The sequence below is a fragment of the Haliotis cracherodii genome, unplaced genomic scaffold (assembly GCF_022045235.1).
Source record: "Haliotis cracherodii isolate W230 unplaced genomic scaffold, xgHalCrac1.p SCAF_5, whole genome shotgun sequence".
Lineage (NCBI taxonomy): Eukaryota > Metazoa > Mollusca > Gastropoda > Lepetellida > Haliotidae > Haliotis > Haliotis cracherodii.
The window spans coordinates 21,896,181-21,920,800 of record NW_027266308.1 but is presented as its reverse complement, the minus strand read 5'-3'; the positions used below and the strand labels follow the sequence as shown (position 1 = coordinate 21,920,800).

Here is a 24,620-nt window from a genome sequence, read left to right as displayed (position 1 = left end):
TTTTTGAGGTTGCATGATTAGAAATAACATTCCGACTGTCACTTTCATGATCTGGTAAGCGACGCTCTGATTTGTCGGACGAAAGGTCGTTCAGGTGTGACCCCCTAATTGGATGTCCTCAGATCTTTGTTTAGCGATAGCAAGAACTAAGATCTGATTTTAATGAGATTGTATAAGTGACTACCTGGGAGGGGGTCACTCAAATGTGTTACTGCCTGTCCATGGAAAACGGATTATCTGTATGTATCACAAAAACTTGTCATTGTTATTTAATTAAATAATATAACAAAGTTAAGTAATCACACTCGCTGGGGGGCACTTGAGTGGGCTTGTCACTCTGCGTAGTGTAGAGTGCACCCGTCTCGCATGCAAGAGACGGTAGGCCGTCTCGCGTACACGTTACATTACTGAGTTATATTGTTATGTATCAATGGCTACTTGTATCACTGTATGATGCATGGCCCCATGGCGTATGTCAATAATGATGAAAGTGACTGTTAAGTAGTAACTGATCTGTTCCTCTTACCGTTGTTACCCCCTCTGTTCAAGATGTCAACTTGTACACATAACAACATGGTAGTTTCTTAAACAATTATTTCCAGTGATGGGAATAAAGATAACAAACAGCAGATATTGTTAGGTACAGGGTATTCCCGATTTTGAGTTACAGTGAACTATGTTCCTAACAAACACACAACAAACTGACGGATATAACAAACATATTTTTTAGATCCAACCATTTGTTGTATATATTCTGCATGTGTGCTTATAATGAACTACAGTTATTGCAAACTTAAATTAGTGGTCCCCTCTAGTTCGTTATAGCCGTAGTTGACTACATTTTGCAATTCATCATTCTCACTTGGAGCCAAATGGACTGTAGGTGCTCTTGTCAGGTAAATTTGGAAAACATCAGGATATTGTTCAAAATTGGATTTTTGTAATGTTCTAATTTTCATACTTTCTGAGAAAATTTAAAATTCAAATTGGGAATTTGTTGCAAACTTTGGGCCGGATATCGACCTCGAGCTGGTATAGATAAATCCCTGATGCTGGTCTGTGACTTGTCAGGTGGATAGGCTAGGTGACTTCCTTGACTGCATGTAAACATACTTTGACAACACTGATCCTTGCTCAGAATATCAATCAGTGGATTATGATCCTTGCTCTCAATATCCATCAATGGATTATGATCCTTGCTCACTACATCAATCAATGAATTATGATCCTTGCTCACAATATCCATCAATGGATTATGATCCTTGCTCACTACATCAATCAATGGATTATGATCCCTGCTCATTACATCAATCAATGGAATGTGATCCTTCCTGGCAATATCAATTAATGGATTGTGATCCTTGCTGCCAATATCAATCAATGGATTGTCTGGTCAAAGCTCAATGATTTACCATGTTTAAGGGCCATATTATAAGGATGGAATATTGCTGAGTGCAATTTTAAACAAAAATTTATAACAAAAAACAACTTGTTATTATTCTGGTCTACAGATTCCCCTTCAAAATCAGGAATGTGGAAACAAAATTGCAGTTTGAAGTTTTTACCACCAAGTCTGATAATGTTTTTTGCTGAACATGCTCAAAGTTTAACATGTAGTCAATACTATTGTTTGGTTCACTGGTACTCCAAGCATATATGTTTCTGTCTCATTTAAACGCAATAGAAAATATATATCACCTGTCATAGCTTTACATAAATACCAAAGTGGAAGAAGATAAGTTACTGCTTTCTCCCTCATCTTACCAACTCTATTTGTTTACAAAACAAAGCAAAGATTTAAAGGTCTGATGTTTATTGTATTTCTTTTTGACCATTGACCCAAGCTTTCAGGGACAAAAATCTTTAAACCTACAAATAAACATGATAAAAATTGCCAGTGTTTCAGATTGGTTCTTTTACTGTGACACTGACTCATTGCAGTCCACAATTTGATTGTTTTTTAGTTTGGTAATCATACAGAAGAATGTCCTATTAAAAGTTGTTAAAATCATAGAAGTGAGTTGAAAACACTTGTATGTTGGATGGACATTGTTTCAGCCATACGACTGCAGTAGGGAGTTAGTATGATTTTACGCCGCTTTCAGCAATATTCCAGCAATATCGTTCCAGGGGAAACCAGGAATGGGCTTCACATAGTACCTATTTGAGGAATTAAACCCGGGCCTTCACAGTGATGAGGGTGTTTTGTAACCACTAGACTGCAGTTGATATTTGTGCATGTTATCATGGTTATCATCTTCCCGCAGCAAAGGTGTTAACTGACTTTATAAGAAAGTCCAGTTTCCACTGGACTTTCCTATAAAGTCAGTTAACACATTTGCCGCGGGAAGATGGATGGTTATATGAATTTATGAATTATGAATTATGTTTCTTGTGATTCAGTCAACTTTCTGGAGCAGCCGTATTATGAAGAGAAGCAACAGTTTACTGAAGGTAAATATTAATGCCACCTTTCTCACAGCCACTATATGATCACCGATAACCAGTTAATGATTGCGTTGCTAAATATTGTGGGAGCCTTGAGTTGCCAGAAAATGAGATTTTTGTACTTGACAAGATCTAACTTAAAAGGCCACAAATCAGATGATGATGATGATAATCATCATCAAATTGACAGGTGGACAGTGACGGTGGTATTTTGTTGTCATTACAGCCAGGGACATGATTTGGTCTCCTCGAAACAAGCGGCCAGAAAAAATAAGGGACAATTTAAAGGAGGTTGAGGTAACTCATTACATGTTTCTTGTGCTTTGTAAACATTGCAGATCAAACTATTACACTGTTAGAATATGTAAGACGTTAATGGTAATCATATATTCTGAAGATGGCTGCACAGAGCTTTGATTAACAAATATTGTTAATATTTTTGTTACGTTTTCAATCACTAAAAATAAATTGATGACATGTACAATCACATACTAGTTTCACAGAAATGATATGTCTTTGTTTTATGTTTGTCTCTCTTTAATCATGTTAAATATTAATTTGAGCCATGTTCTTGTTTTGTAGGACCTGCTGAGTCAGTTTAAATGTGTTCAAGTCAGGTGGAAGAACAGAAGGGTGTTGCAGGTATGGCATGTTACTCATGGCCTGTTTAGATTCTGGGTTAAATGTATCGTGGTTATCATATTGGTGGTCTCAGACAGCTGCTTACGTTAGAACACTACCTGCCTGAGGTCGTACACACAGGTGACATCGAAGGCAGGCTAATAACATAGAGCTGAAGAGATGAAATGAGAGGATAATTATAAATCATAATAAATAATAGTCTGCATGATAACTATTTAAAAAATATGACGATTGGGAGCTGTTTATCATACAATAAAACACTCTTGGTTAATTCTCCCTGCAGTGTTCTATTGTACGATAAACAATGACCAAGAATCATCGGGTCAGTCCATTTGATAAACTGGGGAGGGGGTACGTTTGGTATTTCCCGGATATTCTTCCAATTTTCACGTCCATTCCATGTACCTTTTCTCCCAGCACCAATTGTCATATCTCTCCCACTTTTGAATGCAAATTATTCTGCCATCGCGTTCATCTGCAGTGCCCGGCTACATCTATGGGGAACATCTCACCTCTCAAAAATAACATTGTCCAATTTATGATGTCATGAAGTTGCGAGCGCTTCTTTGAATCTCCAGAAGTGACGTAATTATAGAACAATGTTTGATTGTGAATTAAACCACACTCTGTTCTTCATTGTTCTTTATCATGTAGCTATCTTATATATATGTAGATACAACTCATTCAGTCCATGTAAATGAGTACATGGATGATATAGTGGTAATACATCTTCATCCTCCCCAGGCAAAAACACCCGGTTCATAAACATGGCATTTGCTGTGCCGAATTCGTATGATTGCAGGATTTGCAGAGCATGTGTACCGTCAACTGATATTTCCAAATGTTTCCATGCTTTTAATGAAGGTGCTCTTGATGCACTTCGCGAGGTAAAATCTGTTTGACTACAATAAAGATCTTTATTATCGATGAGATCGCCTTGACTGGGTGCCATCATTTTGTCTGAAGCAAATGCAAGGGATATGAGATGTGGAATTTGATTGGTCAATAGGAGGGACATAGAAGGGACACATAAGTCGTTATAGCCGCTGGTGGTGCTACTATTGAGCCCAGAAATATCAGCCGTGTTCGGCAAGGGTGGATTTCTAAGGTCAGTTAACTCTCTTGCCTCGGGAAGATGTAAATCGTGGTTGAGGTTCTCTACTTGTCCATATACACCAGCATTTCAATAAAACAAGGGAATTTAACACCCCCCATCCCCTTCCTGGACTTGCCATGCAACAGTGTGAAAGATTACTCTGTTTAAAACTCTCATTAAAATCAGATCCTAGTTCTCGCTACCGCAAAACAAACACCTGAGGATATCCTATTTTGGGTCACGTCAGACCGACCTTGCTCGAACTTTGACGGACCAATGGAATGGTTGACAAGAAGTCGACATAAGCCAATCAGAAGGCAGCTTTTGCGTGCTTTACGGCATTAATTTCAAACTGGTGACTACGCTTCGAAACATATATGTTGACAAGTTCTCGATAAAATATTTGGAACCTGATCAAAAGAACATTCTGGAATGGCTAATTGATGGTCAAGATTGTATGGATTGAGTCATTAAGCCTGTAACTATCGTTTGGAATACCCTGTGTTAAAGTTTTTGAGGTTGCATGATTAGAAATAACATTCCGACTGTCACTTTCATGATCTGGTAAGCGACGCTCTGATTTGTCGGACAAAAGGTCGTTCAGGTGTGACCCCCTAATTGGATGTCCTCAGATCTTTGTTTAGCGGTAGCTAGAACTAAGATCTGATTTTAATGAGATTGACTCTGTGTTGGGTTTTTCCCAGCAAGACCACCATGTTTTTATGTCTCTGCTTGTGTGTAGTTGGTGTTGAGCAACTGCTGTGTCCTGACATTCGTTCTGACCGGTCACTCAGGGGATGTGGAGAAAATCATCATCGACAAATCGATGGTGGCCAAGTTTAACTCGGAAACTATCTCAGATGGTGGGTAAGGGGTGTTGGTGATTCTCGCTTGTGTTGAGAGTAAAACAAGTGTGTTCTTCAAACTTCATATGTATTTGTTTTATTATGAATATACTCCCTTTCCATTGAGTAGAACTGGAGGCTTGATGATGGCTTGATTTACTGATATGAGTGGTTAATCAATCCTGGTCAACCTGATTATGTTCGAAGATTTTTTAGCATCATAGCCATGCTCGTGGGTTTCACCAAAGTGGTAAACATCTGAGACCTGCATCACGCAGTCTATCCTCCCACATTAAGCTGACACGCCATGATTTAACTGGAATAATGTTAAAAGCGGCGTTAAGTCCCAAACACCTGACCACCCATGTCCTGGTAATTTGCTGTGTATATATATATATGCTTAGAATGAACTTCGGTCATAAAATGAAATTAGCAGTCCCTTGGAGTTCATTATAATCGTAGTATATTGTATTGTGTTTAATCTTATGCTTTGAACATTTTGTCTTCTTTTATCATTCATGTGCTGTTATGTATATTCTCTTCATCACCAGTGTATCTAACTGACCAGTTCCTGGTGGCATGTCACTATGACTGCTGTAAGCTGGACTACGCCCACTTCACGAAGCGGCCTCCCCTCACTGAGGCAGCCAAACGTATTGACAAGCTGGCCACCTGGGAACCAAAGGTGGGTGGCAGTTTCTCTAACACAGGGTCATGGTCATATTGTCCTCAAGGTCACATCTAACAGTTGAAGGAACTATCACAATTGTCCATGGCCCAATAGTCTGATAGTAATACGACAATGGCAAGTTGAAGTATCATTGTAATAGTGAAATAAATATTTTATTGTCACACCTACAATAGTCTTTTCCATTTAATTTCATGTATAAAAATTTATTTGATTTCACCTTTTCACAATCATTGTTAATCATGCCCTAAATCTCGAACTGGTTTGAATATTTTCTTATGATTTATATTTTTCAGCAATAAATGTTTTTGTTCAACAACTCTTCTGCAGTTTATGCTTCAGTTGTGAATAGCATGCAGTGTTAAAGTCCCAGTTTCATATTAAAAATTCCATATCAACATGGTCAATAGAATATTTTTATGTGCTATATACCATTATATAACAGGAGAGAGTGATAAGAAAGTCAATCCTTTGACTGTTTGACAATTTCACATATTTCAGTCCATTCAGTTGGACCTTCCAGGCCCCAAGGGCAGAAGACTGGAGCGACGTTTCTCAAGCAACATCCACAATGATCTGGTAGGGACTGATTGCTTTTTGATTTTAGCGTTTTCAGTGAATGTGTGTTCATCAAATACAATCAGTCTACAAGGAATTACACGCATGAATTATTGTTTTAAGTCCTAAATCTTTCAACATTAATTCCCAAGGGACAGAATATCTGTTGCTTCCCAGTAATGGGTAGGCTATTCCATAAGTAACCTTCAAGAAAGTGTGGAGTGTGTTAGTCATGGAAGAGGAGAGTAGAAATGGGGTTTAGTGTCGCGTCCAAGGTTATCGCACTTCCGTAGCGATATGCATTCATGTGTGTGTAGCTGCTTGTACTACTAGTAATAGTCCAGCATAATGCCAATTTTATAGTGCCAGCCCTTTGAGATTTCATACCGCAGTTTAACATGAATACCCAATTCAGACACAGTATACTGACTCTGAGCCGACCAGTCCTTGGTCTAGCGCTTTAATGCTAAGCGCCAAACAGGGTAACAACAAGTACCATCTTTTAACGTGTTTTGGTAGGACATGGTCAGGGTTTGAACCGACCGTCCGCTCTCCAGGCAGACGCTCTGCCGCTAGACCACTGAGGCTGTCCAATCATGGAAGAGAGTTGACAAAAATCAAGTTATTGTTACATCATCACCTTCATCTTGTACACTATTGGATGTTGTCGCCAAACAATACACAAGGAAACATCAGACAACTAGCTAATCAGTGTGAAGCGGAAATTATAATTTTCAGTCAGAGTTATTGAAAATTATTCATGTCCTTTGTCTGATATTAATGTATGGATGATGAATTCTCAGGGTTCTTTTGAGAATGAACAAAGTCAATTTTTCATGCTGATATGTATTGTGAAACAGCTTCTTCTTCTGTTCCAAGATACCTTGTATTTGACTGTTTCAGTTGCTGGTGTGGTGGTACAAGTCAAGTGATGAGGCGTGGCCGTGGACCCCAATGTCCGGGGATAGAGAGCGGGCAAACCTTATGGTTATGTCTGTCAATGGGTACGTATACTGAACAGTCTTTGCACATTCAGTGATGGCGTGTAAGGTAGCAGAGTAGCAGGTACTCTAAGAAAGTTAAGAAACTGTTTGAATAAACAGTTTGAAATCTCCATAAGAAACTACACATGTGTGTTTTAATTCACCATGTTAACAAAAAGATATCATCTCTATGCATTTGGATGCTGCCTAGACAATAAAAACTTTCTCCAAATTCATTGTATCATATATTATTAAGACTGCGCATTATTATTGGTACACTGTGATACAAACCATTGACGGTACATATTTTAAAACTGTCACACAATGCGCATTTCTTCTAACCTTACAATCCTATGTGGAAACATGCTTGAAACTTACCTCCTCAAGTGTCACCGCAGGGAGATGGATTGTCGGTCAAAGTCTAAAGACTGGTAAGAAGTTCAAGCCGGCGAAGACGTCTGCTGGTTCATCTGGCGGGACTTTTGTCTCCCTTCCAGTTGCTGCTGCCACAGTATCACAGATACTAATTTTGTCTGTCATCAATGATGCAGTATCTGACAGTTTATTTTAAATGAAGATGTTGAAGATTGGGAAATTTTGGTACAAATTGTATATTTACAAATTGTACAAATTGTATATTTATATACTTATCTTATACTTATACGCTATATGCCCACCCGACCATCCCCGCACCTGATAGCTCTGACAAAAGAGAATGAGTTGGCAGAGATGGACAGATGACCAGGTCGTGTAAGGTTGATGTGCATGGGATCACATATGTGGCCTGGTTGATGGATGGTAACCATGGTGATGCTGGGATGTGTTCAGGTGAATTGTTTATTAGAAGCTGGAAAGTTTGTTCCACATATGATCGAAAGGAAAGGAGAAGTGCATATTGTGAGACAGGATAAGTACCAATATATAAATATACCATTTATAATATCATTTTCAGATTGAGCTACAATCTAAATTGGTTGGTATATTGAAAACAATGTGAAAATAAAAGACTGGTGATTTATTATTGGGTGGTGGTGGTGAGAGATTGGTCTTACGTATCATATTTTGCTGAAACACCCCCTACCCTAACCCTCCCTCCTCAATTTTATGTAAAACTGATTCATGCTAATGCATCTATGTCAAGTCATGTACCCAAAATCAAGTTATTTGAGAAAAGCTACCCATGAAGCTACCCATGTAAGTCCAGGTTAGAATAGATAGGCGACTGTGCTTGTCGTAAGAGACGACTAACGGGATCCGGTGGTCAGACTTGCTGTCTTAGTTGATGCATGTCGTCGTATCCCAAATGTGTGGATCCAATGTCAGGATATCAGTCACTTGATTATTTGATCCAGACTTGATGATTTACACAGACTGCCGTCATATAGCTGGAATATTGCTGACTGCGGCGATAACAACAAGAAAACAAACAAAGAAATATTTGAGAAAAGCAACCAAATACTGCTACAATGCCTTGACTGTTGATCATGTCACATTGCTGGTTTTGGTCGTGTTACAGACCCAACCCTGATGTGTTGACGTACACCAAGACCGAATGTGACCCTGTGCATGCTGCATTCAGGTGAGTAGGGTGTCGTGTATGCTGGGTTGGAAATAATCTAACATACACATGTCAATGTCAAAAGTCAACCTATGCTTTGCTAATGCTGTGTAAACTTTCTTGAAATGATGTCTTAAACGCAATGTATAATTAGGAAATAAACGATGAGTGGGAGTTGTTTATCGTACATTAAAACACTTCACTCGACCACGAGTTGTTTATTTCTTATATAAGGTATCAACATTATGTACAGACTCTTTAGGATATGATGAAATAGATACAAAAATATTTACCCATAATTTAATAATGATGACTCCCTCAATAGAATCCGACCTTGTCAATGTCGGACAAGTCCATTTTTATGCACAGGTGGGTGTTTCCCGCATGTTCACACTATCATCACATTGATTACCTGTACCTTTTCTCCCATTGATGATTGTCATATCTCTATGTTTGGGGAAAATAAGGTTCAGTTCAGATACCATCTGTAAATACATGAACTGGTTGTGTTTTACCTTGATGTAAAATGGATTGACAGTGGTGATTTATGACTGTTGGCTGTTGTTGAGATGTGTAGTGAGAGTTCTGCTTGTGTGTCAGTGCTATCCAACCCCACAAGATCTACACCGTGGAACAAGCTCTGTCTTCAAAGGGGGACACAGTGGCACAGGCCTGCATCTATGAAGTAGTCCGAGGGAAGGTAGGTTGTGTGAACTATGTACATTGAAATCTTGTTGGTTACACTTGTATGTATATACAGTGGAACTACACCATACCAATGATTCGTTGTTATGGAAATGCATTATTCCAGATGATTAACAGGTTCACTGCACATGCAATGGTTATGAAACAATGGCCTATTGAGCATGAGAGGGAGGTTAAAAGTAATCAAATACTGCCACACACTAGAGAGGAAAGACTTGATAACTCAAGTTATATTGGCCCAGTGATCTTTTCTGGTTGTACAAGGCGACTAAATGGATTGGATGAATACCACATGTTAAATTTTTTCAATTTTTCATGATAAGAAAACACATTCCAACTATCACTTTCCTGATATGGCAAATGAGGCTCTTATTGGTGGGATGATAGAGAGCGGGCAAACCTTATGGTTATGTCTGTCAATGGGTACGTATACTGAACAGTCTTTGCACATACAGTGATGGCGTGTAAGATAGCAGCATCTAGGTACTCTAAGAAAGTTAAGAAACTGTTTGAATAAACAGTTTGAAATCTCCATAAGAAACTACACAAGTATATTTTAATTCACCATGTTAAAAAAAAGATATCTTCTCTATATCTTTACTAGTAAAGACTGTCATCTGTTTTGAGCGTTTGTTTTCAACCCTGTGAACTTTCCAGGTGAGAACTTTATCAAGTTTTGTATCAATATGTGTTTAATGTTATCAGTCTAAGATAGTGTTGGCTGTTACTCAAGGTGAGCTATGTCCTATATAAAGCATTACTTTGGTCATTAGCAAAAATCACAGGGGTGGATCAGTTCAGAGTTGTGTCCCTTTGACATGCAGGAACCTGTGATCATGGTTTGAATTCCAGATTATGTTTGTACAATACCTGAACTGGTAAACCTATACGCCCTGCCCCAATTCTGGCTTTCATCCCACATGAAGTTGACACACTAGGAAATAACTGAACTTCTGTGGTGTCGACCAACTCACTCGCACCTTACAAACCTGTATTCATGATACTTCATACTTTCAGATACAGAGAGTGTCAGTGACCAACATTCCACTTAAAGGTATTGTAGCAAACTAATTTACTCCAGGCAAAACACACACACTTTTACAATGTGGTAATGTATAGTGATGTCATATCTAAAATTTAAGTGCAAAAAAATAAAACTGTTGAAATGGTAACTTGTTCATATTTAAAGTCTTTGATGGGCACTTAGAAGTTGATAGAACATGAATACATGACACTTTTTTTGGAAAACAACTTCTTTTTTCTTCGCTACGACATGTCAGAGCTACTTCTTGCTCTTTTTCCTGATGAAGGAGAAAGATGTAGCTCTGAACATCAAGAGAAAGAACAAAATAAGTTGCTATCCATAAAAAGTGTCATGTATTCTTGTTCGTATGTGTTGCTTACTATGATATATGGATAACATGTTATATTTGTGTTCTTGCATGAAGTGAGTTTGCACTGACAAGTTTGGTTGGGTTTCAGCCAGTGTTCTCTGCCAGTGCCGGAATCCGTCTGAGGATAAACTTCTCCTAGGTTGTAGCGATGCCTCATTGGTAAGGCTTTGAGTTATTGTGTTAATATTTCATGATCTGTTTAAAGTTAATTCAGGTGTGACTTTGTTGTGAACACTCAAAAGATGCGTGTGTATGTGTAATAGGTTGTCTGTGCCAACTTGAGTATTCTTCAGAGTGACCTGTGGGAATTCCAGGTTGGACTTGGAAAACCTTCCACTCAGTGACTTGAATGATAGCACTTCATCGTGCCCTGTCTTGTCCAGACTCAAAAATTTGGCTTCCTTCATGAAGCTTGAATAATGCTGAGTGCAGCTTAACTTAAACAACAAACAAACAAACGGTTGACTGGCATTACATGGTTCATTGCAGGTGATGTATGACGAGCACAGGAAACTCACCCAGTTTACACGGGCAGCAGTGGTGAGATATTTCAACTTGATAAGACCACATGTTAACAATAGAAAGAAACAATTGCTTTGTTCATCTTTCACCTGTTTAATTTGTTCTCTGTTCTTACACAGTGATCAAATCAATATGATTATTATATTTCAGTGTTGATATAAAACAATGGTTTTGTTAACAGCTGCCTTCAGTGATGTCCTGGCACCCTGGTGGTACAGTGGTGTTTGTGGGCAGTGCAAGAGGGGATGTACAGGTGAGTGATGTGCTGGGGGTACAGTGGTGTTTGTGGGCAGTGCAAGAGGGGATGTACAGGTAAGTGATGTGCTGGGGGTACAGTGGTGTTTGTGGGCAGTGCAAGAGGGGATGTACAGGTGAGTGATGTGCTGGTGGTACAGTGGTGTTTGTGGGCAGTGCAAGAGGGGATGTACAGGTAGGGGATGTACAGGTGAGTGATGTGCTGGGGGTACAGTGGTGTTTGTGGGCAGTGCAAGAGGGGATGTACAGGTGAGTGATGTGCTGGTGGTACAGTGGTGTTTGTGGGCAGTGCAAGAGGGGATGTACAGGTAAGTGATGTGCTGGGGGTACAGTGGTGTTTGTGGGCAGTGCAAGAGGGGATGTACAGCTGAGTGATGTGCTGGGGGTACAGTGGTGTTTGGGGGCAGTGCAAGAGGGGATGTACAGGTAAGTGATGTGCTGGGGGTACAGTGGTGTTTGGGGGCAGTGCAAGAGGGGATGTACAGGTGAGTGATGTGCTGGTAGTACAGTGGTGTTTGGGGGCAGTGCAAGAGGGGATGTACAGGTGAGTAATGTGCTGGTGGTACAGTGGTGTTTGTGGGCAGTGCAAGAGGGGATGTACAGGTGAGTGATGTGCTGGGGGTACAGTGGTGTTTGGGGGCAGTGCAAGAGGGGATGTACAGGTGAGTGATGTGCTGGGGGTACAGTGGTGTTTGTGGGCAGTGCAAGAGGGGATGTACAGGTAAGTGATGTGCTGGGGGTACAGTGGTGTTTGTGGGCAGTGCAAGAGGGGATGTACAGGTGAGTGATGTGCTGGTGGTACAGTGGTGTTTGTGGGCAGTGCAAGAGGGGATGTACAGGTGAGTGATGTGCTGGGGGTACAGTGGTGTTTGGGGGCAGTGCAAGAGGGGATGTACAGGTAAGTGATGTGCTGGGGGTACAGTGGTGTTTGTGGGCAGTGCAAGAGGGGATGTACAGGTGAGTGATGTGCTGGTGGTACAGTGGTGTTTGTGGGGTTGGTTGGTTGGTTTGTTGTTTAAGGCCGCACACAGCAATATTCCAGCTACTACTGACGGCAGTTTGTAAATAATCAATCAATCCAGTGATTAATATCATGAGCATCGATCCACGCAATTGGGATAGGTGACATGCATCAAACAAGTCAGGAAGCCTGACCACCTGATCCCTTTAGTCGCCTCTTACGACAAGTCGCCTTTTATGGCAGGCATGGGAGTGCTGGCACCCTGGTGGTACAGTGGTTTTTGTGGGGAGTGCTGGCACCCTGGTGGTACAGTGGTGTTTGTGGGGAGTGCTGGCACCCTGGTGGTACAGTGGGGAGTGCTGGCACCCTGGTGGTACAGTGGTGTTTGTGGTGAGTGCTGGCACCCTGGTGGTACAGTGGGGAGTGCTGGCGCCCTGGTGGTACAGTGGTGTTTGTGGGGAGTGCTGGCACCCTGACGGTACAGTGGTGTTTGTGGGTAGTGCTGGCACCCTGGTGGTACAGTGGTGTTTGTTGGGAGTACTGGCACCCTGGTGGTACAGTGGTGTTTGTTGGGAGTGCTGGCATCCTGGTGGTACAGTGGTGTTTTGGGGGAGTGCTGGCACCCTGGTGGTACAGTGGGGAGTGCTGGCACCCTGGTGGTACAGTGGGGAGTGCTGGTACCCTGGTGGTACAGTGGTGTTGTTGGGGAGTGCTGGCACCCTGGTGGTACAGTGGGGAGTGCTGGTACCCTGGTGGTACAGTGGTGTTGTTGGGGAGTGCTGGCACCCTGGTGGTACAGTGGGGAGTGCTGGTACCCTGGTGGTACAGTGGGGAGTGCTGGCACCCTGGTGGTACAGTGGTGTTTGTGGGGAGTGCTGGCACCCTGGTGGCACCCTGGTGGCACCCTGGTGGCACAGTGGTGTTTGTGGGGAGTGCTGGCACCCTGGTGGCACCCTGGTGGTACAGTGGTGTTTGTTGGGAGTGCTGGCACCCTGGTGTCACCCTGGGGGTACAGTGGTGTTTGTGGGGAGTGCAAGAGGAGATGTGCTGCTGAGTCATGTCCTGACACACCACGTTCATCTTCCCGAAGCAAGGGAGCTGTTAAAGTCCAGTTTCCACTCTTGCTGAACTAGGCTGGAATTTGGTGACTTGATCAAAGCACCACCAGTGGCTGTTATGAGTTAGTTCCCTTCCCTTCATTGATTGACTTCAAATGTCGGCACCCAGTGATCATGATCTATATTGTAATAAAACAGGCCTTACATTGCAAGGTTCATCTTATCACTTGAGCACCTTGATTAAAAACATGAAGTTTTTAAAGATTTGGAAAGTATCTGTCGATGCCCAGTTTGGTACACAGCCTTTGCAAATCCCGTATTCGACCTGAATCTGCACAGCAGTGACCATGTTTACGAACTTGATGTCAGTTTCATTACGCGATTTTGATTCCATCCTATATGGCAAGTGTGGAAGCTTGACTTTGATGGACAGTTAACTCCCTTGCCCCAGGAAGCTGACTCTGGTGGTGGTGTTTCTGGGACACATGTCTGAACATGCTGCCAGTGGTGTAAAATGAATGAATATAAAATTGAAATGTGTGTTAAGTTTAATAATTCAAAATATAGCAAACTTATTTGTCTCTTTCAGCTGTATGACATGGCTCTCAACCCATTAAGAATAAGTCTTGTATCAGAAGACCCAGGATCAGAAAAATATCTAAGGATTAACAGGTTCTTCAGGTGAGGTTTTCAGACAAACTCCTCACACAAACACGCACACGCATGCACACATGCACTCACGCACACACCAAGACACACCTCTATATAAGAGCAATAATCTTCAATGGGAAGTTTAATCACACTCAACGCAAAAAGTATTTTCCTCTTCACCATCATGGCAACAGAGGTGTTCTACATAGGAAAGTGACACTGATGAGTACTGTAATTGTCACGACACAGCGTTGGTGCAAGTCACTCCAAATTACCTCTCATGACATCAATGCATTGAATATTTCATATAGTTTTTCCATTATGTGGTAGTGTAGAGATGTTTACTAAACATGGTACCCTAAATTCTGTTTTCTCTTGACCAGGGGCCCAGTGACCTTGACCCACATGGCCTGGTGCCCCCACAGCCCCCAGACAACAGACTGTGTCACAGACTACATGGACGCCTTGTTCCTCACGTTTGACAAGTAAGATATGTCTATTTTTAAATAAGGCCTTTTCTTAACAAATTCATACTTTTTAATAATTCTTAAGCATTTTAAAGCCATTTGTACTATTTTGCCCATCCATCATCAGTGTATTATAATTAGGGAGTGTTGAACATGGTGAAAGAGTGTTGATGGACATGGATGACAAAAGGTGAAACTAAACTTCATTGTGAGTTGGATAAAACAAACTACACGTATGTAGATAACCGTGCTTGTGTTGGCTTATATTATAGTAGCCGATATACTATCCAAAATAATCACAACAAGCTGTAGGGGGAGGACTAATGACGTTTAGTTATGTATTGTACTAGTTGTTATATGTAGTCAGCCTGACACAATGAAATAACAACATAAGCAAAGATAAAATAGATTCTGATAAATATATACAATCTGTTACAGGTACTCTTTGAATTTTTAAAATATAGATATCACTTTCATTGATAAATATCACTTACTTTACATCATCTAGTACTGCACGTATTTGTACAATACATTGATCTACATAGATACAAAATATATTAATATAATTATTAAGTGATAATGAACATACTGTATGTAACTTTAGGAAGTATTACAAATCATGGAATATAGAATATATATAAAATATCTGAGATGATTTTACATACCAGGAAGGTGAAACCTGCACTGGCACTACTGGTGCACAATACACTCATGGCAAACATTGCCACAACAAATCTGAATAATAACGAAATAGATATGCAGAAAACTATATATATATATACTGTATATATAAATTTTAACATGAACAATGTCCACTAATTCGCTGTAAGGATTTAGCTCACACTTAGTTGATAAACATGGCAAGTGTAACCTGCTCGTTTCACCATTTGTAAACATTGTTGGACACCTGTAGCCAACTTAAATCTGCTGTCTGGTGTATAAATATGTAACCTACACCTAATAAGTATACCACACTAAATGTAATACTCTGAATTGAATAAAAATCAAAACAAAAAACCAAAAAAAAACCCACTCATACACCTGCACTTACCAAGATACATCAATCACTCATATCAAACATGCATTTACCTTCCATTACTGTACAGAGTGATTTAACATACGATAATTAGTTTTAAGTTTAATACTTTCTTATACAGATAATAAATCACTGAACTGTGAGATCATCAATAATTATATATATAACAAGATACATTATGTTTCTAATAAATCAAATCAAGAATGCAATCCACAATATATCCTATTTTTAGAAATTATCCATATAGTCAACGTCATAAAATACATAATCAACTAACCTTAAGTATGAATGAATGTCCTCACATTCAAATCCTCACATGATGAGAAACTGTGATTCAAGATCATGGCAATAAATATACACAAGTATGACATATGTCCTTCCTTGAGAAGTAGAGTAGCAACTGATTTTTAAAATGTAATATAGAAACAATGAGGTTGTAGTTAGGGTCAGCTTGGCATATCAAGGGGACAATAGACTCGCCCGGGGAGCGCTGTGGCACAGAGTGCTGTAAGTTAAAAGCATGCAATGTGACAATTAGTGGAGGTTACACTGAGAGTAAGCTTGCTTAAAGTTACCGAGCCTTGGAATGAATGTTTAAGGTATAAAATACTAAAGTATAAAACATAACTAATATTCTAACAGAACTATTACTAATAATATGTTCTTATAATGTGAATATCGTAATAAAATAATCATGATAATTAGTTAAGATGGCAACAAGCTCATACAACCTTACTACTAACTAATAAATCTTGACTAAAGGCTATGTACATATGTATAGAGACTCGAGCCTGCCACAATATGTTTTCCAATTTATAAACATGATGCATGAGGGAAAACTCTGTTTTATTTCAAGTAATGGGAAATAAGCTGCTTAATAGATTAAGGCTTCTGAGGCAGAATAGGTCCCCAGTATCCGATGCTTGTTGCAAGGGCCGGCTGAACTGTTAAGTTTCGTGATCCGGTTGTTTGTGTGTCACTGTGACCTGATGGCATGGATAGTTGCTCATGATGTAAGCCACTGGTTTGTCTGGTCCATATGTTTATTTCCATGATTCTTTGTCATAGATGGAATATTGCTGACTGCGGCATAAAGGAACATTTGAGAATGAATTGTTTGTACTTCATTATGATGTGGTCAGAAGGTACATCCATGTCTATGTTCCAGGGGTCCACCTGCTGTCCTGCTCTTCCACCTCGGAGTTGTGAGTCGGGAGAGATTATCTCCCCTTGAACTGGTCAGAGAGTATCTCAAGCATAAACAGATTGATGAGGTACAGTGCTAAACTTGGATGGCTACCCAGTTCAAGATAAGGCACAAAGGACCATATTTTGCTTAAGAAAGGGAAAAAGCTATCTGGTGGTCAGACTTTGCTGACTTGGTTGATGCATGTCATCAATCCCAATTATCGATGCTCATGATATCAATCACTGTATTTTCTGTACCAGACTTGATTATTTACAGACCACGTCATATAGCTTGAATATTGCTGAGTATGGTGTTAAACAATCAACCAACCAACCAACCAACCAACAAGAAATTAATTAATTAAAATGATGTTTCCCTTCAAAATTGATTGACAAAATGGTGGATCGCAGAAGTGATTTATTTTATGTTGTTATCTGCCCTGTATCCATAACAACAATATGGTGACTACTGATCATGCTGAGTAAATTTTACTTTAGTGTGTAGAAAATAGGATCTGCATGTACAACCATTGTCAATCACTGTAAAAAAAAATTATCTCCCAATACAGCGCAATACCTTTCGCGATACACATTCCCGTAATACAAAACAATGTTTTGCCAATACTCAGCCATGATAACTGATGATATTCTTCTGTTTGAATGCTGATTTATCATGTGTTTCCTTGTCATGTGTCATGGGGTATGTTTGTGATGTGTGCAGGCTGTGGGTGTGTTGTCAAGTCTGAACTGGGACACGGACGGTCACACGTGCTACTCCTGTCTGTCTACAATAGTCAACAACCTTCTGCGGATGCCCCTCAATGCTGACAGAGAAGGTAGAGATGCTGCCATTAAAACAGAGGGTTAATAAGGTTTCATATGCATTAAATAAATGGGATTTGCCTGTGTATAATAGGTTTTAGATATCCCATGCTTGTCACTCCAGAGTCTATGGTACTGCAGTTCAATGTGCAGAGTTGTGGTTCTTAGGCGTGACTGAATAATAGGGCCGTGGGTTTGAAACCCAGATTCCACCTGATTGTGAAGCTAGAGAAGAGTGATAACTTGGGCTGGGACGGGTAACTTGGGTATTCGGGTCGGGTGGGTCCTGAGTAGGACCAAGGTACCCTCATGACTACCTGTGTGATATATTGTTTCAATACAAAAACAATAAAAGTTGCTTACGTTTGCATTTCTTTCTGACTCTGCTTGCATTGTTTCTGACTTTTATACATATGAGTAACGATATGACATCAGTCGACTTTAGTGAATGCATGATCTGTTGCTTTTAAACGTGTATCAAAATAGCTTTTGTCAGGGCTTCAGTAAAACAATTCCCATTTGGACAATATGTACCCAACTCTTGAAACCTACATTAGGTACCCGGGTCGTGTCGGCTAATAGGGCATTAGGTACCTAGGTAGTAAATTTGGACTCATCCCAGTCCTAGTGGTTATCATCTTGGAAAATCGGAAATTATCTGGCAAGAGAGGTAAACATCTTGAAAAAGTGATAAAAATTTTGGAAAAGTGTGTGACCCTTCTTTTGGAAGTCTTTAGTCTGGAAACCTCTTGATCCTATGTATTTCTTTGGGAATGGTACTGTCCGGATTACCAGACTTTGGCTGTGTATGTATACACTAAGAATCTTAGAATGACCTTGTATGTATGTGTATCATACACTAAGAATGTTAGAATGACCTCGTATGTATGTGTATACACTAAGAACGTTAGAATGACCTTGTATGCCTAAGTGGCAAACTTTAGATTTTAATCATTGTGTTTATCTTGCAGCTCAGCTTGAAGCCACACTTGGTACATTCTATGCACCTAAACCAGCTATATCTGAAGTGACTATACTGGAGTACAGAGACCCCATCAGCAGGCTAGCTAGACGCTTCTTTCATTACTTGCTCAGGTAACTTGTACATCTATTGGTGTTATGGTGGTGGGGTAGCCTAGTGGTTAAACACTCGGGTTAGATTCCCCACATGGGTACAATGTATGAAGCCCATTTCTGGTGTCCTCCACCGTGATATTGCTGGAATATTGCGAAAAGCAGCTTAAAACCATACTCATACACTATGCCTTTATTTGACATGAAATAATTTTGTGAAGAAATCTGATCTCATGTATTTGGTTTGTAATTAGGCCTTTTATTTTATAAGTTGGGTTTCTAAAGGTTTGTCTCAAAATTTAATGTAGTTGATCCTAAACAAATTCTCAAGGCCTATACTTCAACTTTCATGTGTGTTTCCAGTTTCCCCAAATGACCCTGATCTTCAAACTCCGACCCGGAACCATTTTACTCATTATTCTTGAGCTGCACCATAGCTTATTAACTTCCTGGTATTGTCTCTATTTTATGCCACAAGCATACATTTATTGTGCTTCACTACGAATAAGGCAATCCTTATCTTCCTTTGAAAGCTATAAAATACATCATGAAACAGAGTCTCACCAAACATCACTGAACACGTCGTTAAAAGTCGATTATATTTTTCTTAGACCATTTTTTTTATTTCTAATCTAATTTCTATATCAAGATAAAAGGCCTCAGAAGTATTGCATGTCATTGCAGGTATGCTCGGTTTGACAAGGCCTTCCTGTTAGCTGTTGATATCGGTGCCAGGGATTTGTTTATGGTGAGTTTGGAACCTTTTACTGGAGAGGGAGGTGTCACATCTATCCTATCATGAAGCTGAATCTGAAACCTATTTACCCCCATGTGTTTGTATGTGACAGGACATCCACCACATGGCCCTGGACAAAGGGGAGACAGCTCTTGCAGAGGTCGCAAAGAGGAAGGCAGAACAGGTGGACTCGGAGTCACTTGGTAAGCACGGTTCTCACAGGGCTGACATGGCAGTGTTTGAAATATGTGCCTGCCTGTAGGCCCGTGGCAGCTAGGTCTCGAGTCGGGCCCGTAGTTTCAAATTTGTTTGTGTCCTTATGTCCTGCGGTTAATTTATGTGTCGATTTATTTGCATTTGTTTCAGTGAGGGCCCGAAGAGTTTAGTCAGGGCCTGTACCTTCTGGGTCTTCTTGCACACAGCCATCTTAGCACTAGGATTATCGTAAGCCTATGTTAAAGTATGGGAGTTACGATCATCTTAGCGCTGAGATCGCTTTGTAAAGTGGGCTCTGACCCATTTAATCACGTGATATATTGTTTCAAGACTAAAATGATCTAGAACTCCATGGTTACACTAATGTTTCCATGTCTTTCTGACCAAGCACGCATTCCTTCTGAATTTTAAGTTTTTGAATGAATATAAAGCTTCAGTCAACTTCATTGGATACATGACCAGATTGTTTTTTACGTGTATCTAAATACATTTTGCCAGGGCTACGGTCAAACTATTCCCATTCGGAGATTTTGTACCTATCTCTTGGGACCTACAATGGGTACCTGGGTAGGGTCGAGTAATAGGAGGTTAGGTACCCAGGTAGTAAATTTTGACTCGTTCCAGCCCTAATTCCATTGGTGATGTCAAGGGGCTGTTATCATGGTTATTGTGTCTTAGAAATGTTTAAACTTGACTAATAGGACTGAAAGAGGTGTGTAGTGGAGAGCCAGTGCTACAGTGGTGAAGGGTATTGTGTGCTTGTGATTTCAGATTCCTTTGATGGTTTGGATGAGGAGCTGTCATTAGATGATGGTTATTACAATGGTGACCACAATCCTCGCCAGGACCACGAGAATCTCCTTGACCAGGTTTGAATTCAGTTTATGTATTGTTAATTATTCTCCACCATCTATCAAAAGTTGAAAAAGTGTGTTTCCTCTCCATGGCTTCCATCAGATTAACCGATGGATTTCTGATGTGTTTGCAATCTTCGCAGGAATGTAGTTATTTGACAAAGTGGAAATCATTTAAGTGGGATGCCATTGGCAGATTTGATTCAGAATTTGAGAACTATTTATGGTTTATAGTTGATGGCTGGAGTATACTGAGTACTGTAAAATTTACAGTTTAAATCATGAAATGAATGCAAGCATGACATTAATCTGGAAAATGCAAGTCTCAATTGCTCGCATTAATAAAATGACCCATTTGTGTCCTGACATTGAAGTTTATTGTCATATCAGGTTCACTGCACATTCTGGAAACAATGACATACATAATTGAGTGCTGGCTTGGTGTTTCTCACCATTTACACATGTCAAGTGTGGTCAGTTTGTTTACACATGTTGATCAAGCAGTTATGACAGTCGCTAACTGTGTATGATGGTGTCTTTGTTCTTGGTAACCTTGTCAAATAATCTTTTAATTAAACGCAGAACATTGCTCATCAGTGCAGTGAAAATGTCCAGTAGAGTAGCACCAGTTGCAGTGAATACATTCAAATGAATTACAATCAAAGAATTGCTCTGACTCGTGTAACAATAATTGGAACCTGTTTAATCTTAGTCGATGACCTGACTTTTCTCAATTAAATAAGCCATATTTGAAATTCCCTGCCATTACATAAGATCACATGTCAAATGTGAGAAATTAATTTTGTGAAGAAAACAAACATTATTATTCAATCAAACTGCTATCACCCCATTGTATATCATGGAAGTCCACAATCATGTTGCTATCATTTGCTGATTAGTTTTTAAGGTTCAAAGGTGGTCAACTCGGATATGTTTCAAGACACAGTTTAGGCTCAGGGTCGTCTCTCATGTTAATTTCATTTTTTTCAGTAAACAATTGTGCATTTGATTCATTGTGTTTCTAGCTGCCACGGTCGAGGCAGCACCCATGGCAGAGTGAGTACTACCGGCAACAAGCATCCTCGTCCTCCCGCTCCCACCGCTACATCGACTCCCAGAGACACAGAAATGGATCTGTCAATGGGTAAGGAGGCAGCCTTCATGTCCTTCAACCACTCAGGGATGATTTTATTTTGTCCTAGTTTCTGTTAATGATGTTTTCACCACTATAAATTGAGAGAATATACCAAAGAGCTACAAAGTGTGGTGAGTTGAAATTGGTTTTAACGTCGCATTCAAGATTTACTGCACTTGTATAGCGACGTGTATGCACATGTGTGTGGCTGCTTGCCGATTTTATAGTGCTACCCCACTGAGATACCATGCCACAGTTTACATGGATATCCTACTCAGACACAATATAATGACTCCGAGCCAACCAGTTCTTGTTTTAGACCCTTATTGGCCTTAATGTCGAACGCAAGACAGGGTAACAATAAGTACCATCTTTGAACATCTTTTGGCATGACTTAGCTGGTGATTGTTGAGCCCCAACATTCTGTTCTCTGGGTGGACGCTCTACCTTTCGACCACAGAGGCAGTCTAAAGAGCTACAAGGAATTATGGATCATATATGCTGAGTGACATAATTTGGTCCAGAGCGTGGTGAGCGGTATTCTTCATATTACCCAGTCATTTTGATTGAGTAAAATGAAGAAAAATGTAGGTAAACTGATCACAGGCGGAGAGACATCAGCTCGGTGACAGTTGCTGTTACAATAGAACAATTGAACTATCCAATCACCGTAAAGCAAAAGTTTTCATGCTCAGTGAAAATGTCCGATTGCACCTCTTGGTTCAATATTTTGGTGTATAAATGTTTTAAGACACTTGATCTGTGTGTACAGGTACCTGCCTCCTGATGGAGAATATGAGATTGATGGAGACCTCATCCATGACTACACAGCTGCTCTGATGGACCAGCCTCCAAGAAGACAAGATCAAGGTCAGTTGGTTCGCCTACTGTGAAGGGTGTACATCTTGCACAAGCCTCAACACAATAAAAGTGGAATATATACTCAGTGTACGTCGCTGGATTTTGTGGTCAGATCGTAATCTATCACCTTACCACAACCAGTTCTCTTGCTTTATGAATTCTATTATAGGTAAATTAACTGCTAATATCTTCTATTTATTTCAGGACACAGAGCAAGTCATGATCATGAAGTAAGTATCTGTCTGTATGAACAGTATACATGGTGAATTTGAACAGTGTTTTAGGTATATCATGTGTAAGCTAAATGGTTGATGAATTCCCAAAGTGATGGAGGTTGTAAACATTTATCACTTTGATGAAACACACAAGAATGTGGATTGTGCAAACCAAGATTCATAATCAGTGCCATTAATGAGATTTGAACCCATGAACAGGAGATTGGTATATATCCTGGACCTAAACAGCACTGGGACCACTACACCATCTCGTTATTTTTACTTTGGGTGAATAAATCCTTTCTTTCAGTACTACAAGTATCACAAGTAGTGTTTCACAGCACTGACTGAATCTGATGTTTTACTGTCACAGGAGGAAGAGGAGGAAGGCAATGTCAAGGTCATACACTTCGGGGTTGTGTAGAAGCACTACAGGTCCGGGTACATTCAGGCCAGAATGTGTGATGAATGGGAAGGAACTCATCTGGACCTGCTCAGAAGCTGATATTTAGGCCCAAGTCTGAAGCAATTCTCAGTAGAAATCAGAGTAAAATTGTTTTGCCATGTTATGTTATCATAGTAATAACTAATGTTATGGCTTTTGCAAAGGTCATTTGGATTTATAAGCACATGCAGGAGAGGTTTTGAAATTTCTGTTTATAATTCACTTAAAATTAAAATCATGTTCATCTTTCTACTCAGGAATTCAAGTCCATATTTGTAACACATACATGATATACATTAATTATTGTACAGTGAACCGTCCATTATAAAATATTGTTCATTTAACATTAACAGGTTGTTGTATAACTTAAAGCTTCATAGGTGTTTTACAGATACAAATCCATGATTGCATCTCATGTAAAAACTACTGTTGCGTTGTGACATGATGGATTTATATCTATGGCAGGTCTATGATCTGTGACAAATTGTACAATCACATTGACATATCATGCCATTATACAAGAGATGGGAGAATTCTATTTTAGATTGTGATATTTATACAATGTTTCTTTATTATTCACTGTAGTCATTCAAGCCTAGTCTCATTAAAATCAGATCCTATACGCTGATATAATTTCTCTTTGTGTGAAGATCTGAGGTCACCTCCAAAGGAGGTCACAGTAGGTGAACATTCTAATCATCCAATCAGCATTGAGCGTTCAGACGAGTAGATCTGATTTCTGTATTTCAAGTGTTGTCAGAAAGTTCCGTATGCAAAAAATTAAAGCTGTTTAACAATATTAATGTTATTGTGGGTACTTCATACCCTGTTGATTCAGCACCATGGTGTCTAGAGCCAAAAGGTTCTACTGTCAAAGGTGTGTTTGTCTTCTGTGGCAATTTTCTTTTGATAAGATTGAAATTCTCGAATGGAGGTAGTAAAGAAATGATGAAGACTAATTGTTTTCGAAAGATGACATGATTTGCTCAAGAACCCACGCATCCTTCAGTCAGAATGGGGTGGTCAGGGTTCTCCTGATTTGACCTCTCATGGAGGTGTCCTCAGATCTTCATACAGAGGTATATTATCAGAGTAAAACCTCTGTTTGTAATGAGACAGGTCAACAAAGCAAGATTCACCACATAAAGTATCATGGATCTAAGCATCTTACAAGTAACCACATGCTGTCCTGTTATGGTGTAGATAC

At 39.9% G+C, this 24,620-nt stretch overlaps 1 protein-coding gene across 2 annotated transcripts in view; it reads left to right on the top strand.

Moving 5' to 3' along the window:
- LOC139444229 (WD repeat-containing and planar cell polarity effector protein fritz homolog) overlaps positions 1 to 24,620 on the top strand; it is a 27,857-nt gene extending 3,237 nt beyond the window's left edge. For both annotated transcript variants that reach the window (XM_071225152.1, XM_071225151.1), the window contains exons 4-28: positions 2,404 to 2,454; positions 2,675 to 2,745; positions 3,031 to 3,090; positions 4,929 to 5,049; positions 5,583 to 5,716; positions 6,221 to 6,298; positions 7,181 to 7,281; positions 8,777 to 8,839; positions 9,419 to 9,518; positions 10,541 to 10,577; positions 11,006 to 11,076; positions 11,407 to 11,457; positions 11,621 to 11,692; positions 14,303 to 14,394; positions 14,748 to 14,849; positions 17,036 to 17,141; positions 17,777 to 17,891; positions 18,849 to 18,972; positions 19,636 to 19,699; positions 19,800 to 19,890; positions 20,675 to 20,772; positions 21,783 to 21,901; positions 22,665 to 22,762; positions 22,958 to 22,983; positions 23,342 to 24,620. In XM_071225152.1, coding sequence (XP_071081253.1) covers positions 2,404 to 2,454; positions 2,675 to 2,745; positions 3,031 to 3,090; positions 4,929 to 5,049; positions 5,583 to 5,716; positions 6,221 to 6,298; positions 7,181 to 7,281; positions 8,777 to 8,839; positions 9,419 to 9,518; positions 10,541 to 10,577; positions 11,006 to 11,076; positions 11,407 to 11,457; positions 11,621 to 11,692; positions 14,303 to 14,394; positions 14,748 to 14,849; positions 17,036 to 17,141; positions 17,777 to 17,891; positions 18,849 to 18,972; positions 19,636 to 19,699; positions 19,800 to 19,890; positions 20,675 to 20,772; positions 21,783 to 21,901; positions 22,665 to 22,762; positions 22,958 to 22,983; positions 23,342 to 23,392 — 2,096 coding nt within the window. In that variant the 3' untranslated portion in view covers positions 23,393 to 24,620. The remainder of the gene's footprint in view (positions 1 to 2,403; positions 2,455 to 2,674; positions 2,746 to 3,030; positions 3,091 to 4,928; positions 5,050 to 5,582; positions 5,717 to 6,220; positions 6,299 to 7,180; positions 7,282 to 8,776; positions 8,840 to 9,418; positions 9,519 to 10,540; positions 10,578 to 11,005; positions 11,077 to 11,406; positions 11,458 to 11,620; positions 11,693 to 14,302; positions 14,395 to 14,747; positions 14,850 to 17,035; positions 17,142 to 17,776; positions 17,892 to 18,848; positions 18,973 to 19,635; positions 19,700 to 19,799; positions 19,891 to 20,674; positions 20,773 to 21,782; positions 21,902 to 22,664; positions 22,763 to 22,957; positions 22,984 to 23,341) is intronic.